The sequence below is a fragment of the Convolutriloba macropyga genome, chromosome 3, assembly GCF_964194025.1.
Source record: "Convolutriloba macropyga chromosome 3, txConMacr16.3, whole genome shotgun sequence".
Lineage (NCBI taxonomy): Eukaryota > Metazoa > Xenacoelomorpha > Acoela > Convolutidae > Convolutriloba > Convolutriloba macropyga.
In genome coordinates this window covers 16,351,885-16,360,295 of record NC_134470.1, presented here as the reverse complement: position 1 = coordinate 16,360,295, position 8,411 = coordinate 16,351,885, and the positions used below count along the sequence as shown (strand labels likewise).

General features: G+C 35.6%; 1 protein-coding gene across 3 annotated transcripts; it reads left to right on the top strand.

The window, feature by feature from the left end:
* Positions 1-4,254: 4,254 nt before the first annotated feature.
* LOC142336898 (uncharacterized) lies at positions 4,255-8,094 on the top strand. Of its 3 annotated transcripts, none has more exons than XM_075385871.1 (4): positions 4,255-4,569; positions 4,933-5,153; positions 6,928-7,162; positions 7,597-8,094. In XM_075385871.1, the coding sequence occupies exons 2-4, from the start codon at positions 4,960-4,962 to the stop codon at positions 7,948-7,950; spliced, it is 783 nt and encodes a 260-aa protein (XP_075241986.1). In that variant the 5' UTR covers positions 4,255-4,569; positions 4,933-4,959; the 3' UTR covers positions 7,951-8,094. The 3 variants fall into 3 exon arrangements, with proteins under 3 accessions (XP_075241986.1, XP_075241987.1, XP_075241985.1); XM_075385872.1 differs by having other exon boundaries at positions 4,255-4,577; positions 4,940-5,153; XM_075385870.1 differs by having other exon boundaries at positions 4,256-4,577.
* Positions 8,095-8,411: the final 317 nt, after the last annotated feature.

Sequence of the window (8,411 nt, the reverse complement as noted above, 5' to 3'; positions counted from 1 at the left end):
AGAGCTAAGAAACACAAGATATGCCACTCTTGTAGAGTATGCATAGCTGCGATTACGATATAGAAAAAAAAACAGAAGGAAAGAGCGCATACGTTTGGATTTTTTGGGACAAAAACAGAACTAGAGCGTACAAATCCACCGCGAACGAGTTCTATATGGAACAGTTTTAAAGACATTTCATTATTCAAATTTCTCCAACTACACTTTTCCCTCCGTTAACAAACAACACGCAGCTTCTACTCTCGAATGTTCATCACTTTTGTCCGTTTTCTCCCTTTTATGCTAGAAAGTGAGCTTAGCAAGAATAATAATCGCACACAATGAAATAAACGCAGATTTTTCATTCGATATAGAGTAATAGATTTCCCGTTTCGAATGTGGCTAAAAACAGGAGTTCACGTTAAATGCTAAGATGTATGTAACAACTATGCAAAATTTAAAAGGCAGCCTAAAACTTTCGCTTCGCTGACTTTCAGTAGGGAAAAGCAACTTAAATACTCTTTTATCAACCCATGGAATTATTATTTAATGAAAACAATATCTGAAGGAAACGCATGGAAAATAAGTTTATCAAAAGCAAAATAGCAAAAATACAGCATGATTTCAGAAAAGAAACGTTCTATTTATAAAAGGCGTTCAAAATCAAATTAACAAGGTACACTTTGAGGTTAAACAAATTGGTTAGAAAATATGACGGATTAAATGAAGGAGTATTTTGACCACGAGCCTTCGAAGTCAAAAACTCAGCATTGATATGTAATTTTTATAGTACTCATGTTCGGCTGACAAAAATAATTTTATATCTAATTCCAGAGTCCATGTCAGTTGTTCGAGTACAATAAATATTATTGTGGTAACCCTACAAAATTATTTGGGGGTCAGGAACTTTATACCAGCCCTACTTTTGTTGAGCCAATTTTAGCAGATCGATATCTTCTGCGGAGAGATACAAACGTGGTATCATCAAGAAATCCAAAAGAAAAACTTAATCGATTGTTGAAAAGATATTTCCAATTTTTCATTTCTCGAGATATAAAGGTTTAAAATTCTCAAATTTTTTCATCTTTGCCTTTTACTTTTCAATTAAATTTAAGAAGGTTAATAGGGATTTTGCCAGACGTTTTTTCAAATCAACTAACTCAAAAAGTAACTTTTAATTGCGGATACAGAAGAATGGGATTCCTGTAAAACTCGTTGATCTCAGTTGAAAGGAAATAAAAGGAAAAAAGGCCAATAAGAGTTCTTCGCTTTCCTATCTTTTTGATGCCTCAAGATCGCCTAACATCGAACAATGCTTTATCTGCGCCACAATTTTCAATATTTTTTTGTTTTTGAGGTAGCATCATAGATATTTATTGTAAAATTTTGAAATCCAGTTTTCCGTGATTGAAAAGCGAAACAAAAACAAGGAAAAACTTCCTAATATTTTCACTCCTAGAGTACTATTCAAATGTCTACTTTTATTCTTTCTGGCGTACCAAAAATATTGACGAATGGAACATTTTGACAAACATTTGCTTTTTCCAAGCAGTTTTTAGTTGAGATTTTATTTCATAGCCGGCGGTTTTAATAACTTAAACGCTACATTAGATACAAAAATTTTTAGATTCTCTTGAAATTTATCCGTTTAAGAGTTTAAGTTTTAGTTGCGTGGTTCAATGAACGCCACTTTTAACGCACTAAATAAATTCATCGTTTTTGCAAAAGGTTCAATGTTTTTTTCTTTTTCTTTCTCACTAGCCTTGTACGCGGTTGGCCTTTTCTGTCTTATATCCCGAGAGAATGAAAATTCATATGAAATGTTTTTGAATTTAATGACTTCTTAACCCGTTTTTCTTTTGTGTATTTTTGTGTATTTTGTGTATTTTTGTGTATTTGTGTATTTTTGTGTATTTTTGTATATATTTATATATACTTCATTTTCTTTAGGTTTAGGTCTTTAGTTTGTTCATTTTTTGAAATAGTCCGAATTAGCCAACAGAGAAGGATCACAGATGGAAGAGCATTAGAGTTGAAAAAACATACAAATTATTGATTCCAGCTAAAGAGATGGAGTCAATTCACTGCGACAATTTTTTAACGTCAGCATTTTCTCACAATCCATTTGACGCTGCGTTTTAGGCGAATGCAAAGTAAGCCGAAAGTTATGTATTAGTTATGTAATCTATCAGAAATAATACATTGTCAGCCGTTACAATCAATACTGCGCGTAGTATTATAGTGCATAAAGTATTCCAATGCACCAAAGAAACAAAAATGCGTCAATTTTTAGACATCTAGTGGGTACGGGCCTCAGCAGACCGCTGTTCATGGTCATGCCTCTCATCCGCTTTGGGATGTAATCCGGAAATAGCGGGCCGGTTATCGCGGCGAAGCCGCGACGCGCGCCCACCGGCCCGCCAGGAGCAACTTAAAATACGGGTATCCAAAAATTTTTCGGCTTACTTGACCTCATTTTCAAAATTCGGCTTGCTTGCCTATCGGCTTGTTTGACCGCCACCTGCGTTTTAACATCGCTTCTTTTCATAAGTATTTACGACGCATTCTTGAATGCTAACAATATTTAAAGAGAAAAAGTAAGCAATTTGGATGCATTTTTATTTGACTTTTACTTATTCACTGCAACCAATTGAGTTGAGCTGCTTAAAATTCCCATTATGAGCAATTTAGATCAAGCAAAATCATTGGGACCAAATTCACTCGAAAAGACAAACGGTTAGACAAATTGGTCCACCGAAAAGTTAAATAAAAAAAGGGTCAAAAGCACTGATAATGTTGTAACAAACTTGAAATCAATAAAAAACGGGTCAATTAGATGAAAATCAACGAAAACATAATTGGTTATGAAATGCAGAAAAGTCCCTCACAGCATTGATTGCAAATGGAGAAGACAATTAATAACCTCACAGCTAATCGGATCACGGCTCTCAAGTAAAATTATTGAGTCTTAAAATAATTTTAAAAGAAATTCATAATTTAATTAAAAGTAAATTTTGCATGGAAATGAGAGACAAATGTCTGCCACTATTCTTCACTGTGAACGTAACAATTTTTAATTTTTATAAACTCGCGAAACGTGGGAAAATGAGACCAGGTATTGTCACTGTTCTACCCAAAATGATCCAAAAACAACAAAATTGTACGTTTTGCGGCGTAATACAAGTCAGAGTGTTAAATTGCAACTCACAAAATTACAGATAGCCAGAGTAGCAAAGAACTGAGGTGGGTAAAATTATTTGATTAAAGTAGGTATATATGACCAAACGACTGGCTTTCACAGAACCCACAACCCATTACCGTCGGAAGAATCGTTTACATATGAACAACACTTCAAATGTCAAAAACCCAAGAAATGCCCTTAACACCAAGAATTTTAGGTATCCTCGGCAGTTTCGGTGTATCAAATACTTTGCGACTATGTCCTTAGGCTGAAGTATCCATAAAAGTCACTTGAGAAGTCAAACCGGTCCGAAGACAACAGCAATATCCCCCCTCAGTTAGTGAGTATATAACTTTAACCCTCCCCCCAACGCACAAGTTCTATTTTTACGTAGTAAGGTGCGTTTATAACAAAACATACATTGTTATGTGGGCATAAAAAAGGTGGAGATTAGATTGAAAGTTTCAATAAGCTGCAAAAGAAAAAGTTTTTTATTGTGCCATTATGTCTTCAATGACGAAGTATCATCACAATAGCCACTTGAGAGCCTATTTTAATTCGATCGAATGATCCCTGAGAAGCTCAAAAAATGCAAACTACATTTATTTCAGAACAGTGAAACGTTTAACGGGAGTAAAAAGTCAACGAGTACTAAAAAGTACCACAAATAGTCAACTGCTTTTCAGCATTTATCAGCTTCCAACTCCGACACTGTTGAAAAATAAAATTGTGGTCATTACTAACGCTCTGTTTCTGCATGTGATCATTTCGTTTAAAATTGCTCAATCAAACTCAAATAAAACTCCACCTCGAGGCAAGGATTATACGTCAGCAAAGCAATCATTTAAATAGCTGTACCTTTGACCAAACTCATGGCATACAAAACTTTATATGTATAAAATCAACATTATGTCCAATTCTAATCAAATACTCGCGATTAAAAACCTCACGTTCAAAGCGCCGTCCAAAGAATCAGCCAGAGAAAAATAATAAATCCAATTAAGACGCAGCCACAAAAGCCAAGAAAAATCACCACTCAACTCTACATTAATGCTCCAAAAGTAATTCATTCGAGCACAGTTTAGCACAGCTATAATGTTGATTGAACGCACTTGAGTTGAGGTACAAAAATGCGCTCTTGTTCTGTTTTTGTCAGAATTATATCAGATATTGTTTGATTCAAAGGTCGTAACCACTATGCACACAAAATAACAAAGTATCAGAATGTACATCACTCACAATTGCCATTGAGTAATTACGATACTAATCACAATTATTGTCAGCTAGCCTCGGTTGGGGCTCTTCGCGAACATATTAAGGCGAGCTGTCACCTGTACACGAGTTCACAATTTAGCTCTTGGACATTATTATTTTGCAGCTGTGCTTTCGATCAAATAGTCAACTCAATAGTAAACAGGTCCCCGAGTTCAGCTTTACATCAAAAACATAATGAACTTTTTATCGGAAAAATTGAAGGAAAAATTTATCACAGTTATCAAAGTTATAACTAAAATTCAAGTACAGTCAATGGAATTTCGTATTTTTTTTCAGTTATAAAAAACAAAAAAGCCCGTGATAGAAGTAGCCAAAATATCAATTCAGAGTGAGAGAAAATATTTATAAATATAAAACAGAACATGAAATGAACAGAAAACTATAAGCATGAAACAAATAAAATTTGAACCAGCTGAAATTTGAAGTTTCTAAAAACCGAAACCCTGTGCAACAAAACAGCAATACACAGTAATATAATAAAGGGCCCTGTTTACGAGAGTGAAGGTAACTGTCATCAAGAAACAATGTCGGAACACGTAGAGCGTAATCTACAGAGGAATCTGCGAGGTATGACTCTGACCAACTATCGCACAGTAGGAGATGTACGAGCGATCCGCAAATGCGAGCGCGTCAATCAGCAGATCGGACGAACACGCCATCAGATGGACAAAATTTACGCATCCGATTTAAAAACTGCAAATATGGAAGTCGAATTCAGGCAAGTCAATGTTTTAAACAATTAACTCAAACGACTAGCGAGCAGTTGGCTTCGTCAGTAGCTGACTGCGGCTCAGGGAGACAAACTTTAACTTTACTGAGGAGGTTGGGGATGGAGCCGAATGATCGGTGAACACCATACTTACAGACTAGTAAGCCGTAAGGCTCTAGCAGAAACTAAACGCCCTCCGGGGTTTTAACAGTTTATCCCGTTTTTGAGGACGAAAAGTCCATTGTCAGGCAAAAAAAACGATCAGACGAAAAGTCGTTAGTATGAAAAACCACATTAAAAAAACCAGCAGGAATTATATAATTTCCAAAATTTTTCTAATAGCGATTAAAAATATTGACAGGTGAGCTGAGGAACAAATATTTTAACGTTTGAATCACTGCTTGATCTGCTGCCATTTAACCAAGTCAGAAGTTCTCTGTTTTCAATGCCTTTTCCACAAATTCTTACGTCATCAAAGCAAATATGCGTTAAACTACACGTTCCTTTGATAGCATAGTTTTGGCGTAAAATTATCACCAGTGACCTATGATCTGGGGCTTAAGGGTGCTAACATTAAGCAGGAGGGGGTGAGTGGTGGGGGACTCAAGGGGGTCAAACTTTTAAGATTAAGAACCACCCATCACATGAAATTGTTATCTCAAAACAGTTTTGATGAATTGCAAACTTAGAGACTAGTAAGGCTCCAACAGAGTTGGGCAGCCACATAGTGCCCTCCGGACTTTATCTATTTACCCCGTTTTTGAGGACGGAAACTTAAAGGGGTCAGACAAAAAAAAACGTCAAGTGAATAGTGGCAAAAAGACCACAAGACCAATATAATTGCCCCAAACATTGTTTTTTACCGTTTTGACCAAAAATTAGCCAAATTTGAAAAACGTAATATTACTCTTTGCTTCTTTTTGCAATGGTTTTGAACCACTTTATGACCTGACTTCTCCAGACAGCAGTCTTCATTATTTTGTCAACCAGACTTAAAAAAATCGAAATTCAAATTAAATTAATAACAGACGATTTTAATTTAATTTTTCACTGATTTTTTTCTAATTACCCAATCTCGCGCCAATCAATTATTCACTGACAAGTCAAATGCGTGGTGGCTACAACTATGAGGTCAATTGTTTTGCCAGAAACAAGCCCGCTGAAAACTCATGTTTAGTATTGTTCGCATTTAATTTGACGTCATACTTTTCCCATTTTCACTGTTTGTTTACTTGAACTTGTCGGTTTTCACCGGAGAACCTGCCATTAACAGATTTCAGACGGGAATCAAAATGATTAAAAATAGCCTCCAAAAACCATCACAACTTCCTAATACATATACAAGGGTCATTTACAGCTTCTAAGGGTCATTTGAAGCTTCTAAATACGTTTCTTCTTAAGTTCTTAAACAATTGCTCGATCTGATTTTTTAAAGAAGTTATCTATTGCGGTTTGTGGTTAAAATGAAACTATTTGTAGCTTGGGAGAGCTGAAGAGTGAAAATATACCTGATCACAAAATAGTCAATAGAACAAAAAAAATTTCCAAGTTTTGCCGAATTTCGTATTGAAGCATATCACCATAGGAGCGACCTGAGTAAAATTTCACTATTTTCTGTAATGCAGATTTTAAATTCAAGATAACAATGATATTTAAATTATCAATTGCAAGTATTAATATTTAACACGCGTTTATTTCAATTTACAAGGCTCAGATTTAATATACTCCTAATGGCCTGGTTTTGAATATATGACCTTGGAATTTGAATGTTTCGTTTTTACAGACAGAAAGTATATGCAGGACAGTTGATGCGCATTGAAACAGACAAACAGAGGGCTATAAGTGAACACGACAACACAAATTTGATTTTGAAAAACTCAAGTCCAAGACAGAAAATAGTGACAAGAAACAGCCTCAAAAGAATTATTGGTCATGTCACTGACCCATCAATGAACGGTGCAGAGAAATTGAAAACTGAAACTGAACAAGCGGAGCAACGCAAAGAAACTCTTAAAAAAGTAAGCATATTTCTATATTGTTCAAATTTTCCCTGAGCTCCGAAACAGTTGTATCGTATCACTTACTATCGTATGCTGCATGTACGTCGTGTTTTCATGTTCAATGCACCAGCGCACCCTATTTGACTGTGTGAGAAATCTGAGAAATAGAGTCCCGGAGCTCATAATTTGGCACTTATTTCATTCAGCACTAATTTCATTCAATTTCTGTAGAAAAATGTCAAAAATAAGCGTGAATTGAGCTTCAAATGAGTTCAACTGTTCAAAATTCTTAGGTTCGCAGTTTTTATCAGTAAAAAATGAAGCATTTAAAAGTTATTCGAAAATTCAAACCGCTTAGACAAACGCATAAATACCGACGTGGTAAATTGCCATTAGTTTTTGTTTGAGAATAAATGATCGACTGAAAAGGTAAAAAGGCTACATTTTTATAGAACGCTGAAGAGGAAGATCAGAAAAATTCCAAACGCGCCGTTGACGCACTTGCCAGAATACAACGCCTTGCCTTGCCTATCAGAGAGCGCCGAATATCCAAAGCAGTGCAACCAGAACCGGTCGAAAAAGTTGCACCCCAAAAAGTGTCACTACCAATCTTAATGGCAGGTGGTGAATACATCATCACCGAGATACCAGATGCACCAATTCTTGAAGAGCCTCGAGATAATGCACTGTTTTACCGTGAAATGAACAAATATGAGTGGGTTGGAGTTGGGTATGACTACGAAAAACAGCAGCCCGTGCAAAACACAAATACAAAACAGACTAAACCAAGTGAAAAAACAGAGTAGTTGATTTCAATTATATATTTAAGAATATTGTCATATACGGAATATTAGCAAATGTACATATTGTTAATACACCAAATATATGGTTAAATTCGATGTGGAATACAATGACGCTTGAAAAAAAAGTATAATTAGTTCAGTTCTGTACTCTTTTGTTGTTCCGGCCCCACTTAGCGGTGAGAACATTTATATGCTTAGCTGGTTTTTTAATTGCCTTCAAACAAAGTTTGTATCAATTATTTTAGTGCTACTGTCTTTTTAAAGCGATTTTTCGCTTGACCGATTTTTGACTCTATTAACTTTCTGTCCTCAAAAACGGGATAAACAGGTAAAGACCAGAAGTCATTAAGTTCTCTTAGAGCCTTACGGCTCATTAGTCTCAAGTATGCGATTCCTCGAAGCTGTTTAAGAGACATAAATTCATGATCTGAAGGGCGGTGCTTAGAGATTAGAACTCTTCCCTT

Bases quoted from the DNA above. Each gene is read 5' to 3' on its own strand.
- LOC142336898 (XM_075385871.1), top strand. From the start codon at position 4,960: ATGTCGGAACACGTAGAGCGTAATCTACAGAGGAATCTGCGAGGTATG. The intron at 5,154-6,927 runs GCAAGTCAATGT...TCGTTTTTACAG, and splicing joins AATATGGAAGTCGAATTCAG to ACAGAAAGTATATGCAGGAC. The intron at 7,163-7,596 runs GTAAGCATATTT...ACATTTTTATAG, and splicing joins GCAAAGAAACTCTTAAAAAA to AACGCTGAAGAGGAAGATCA.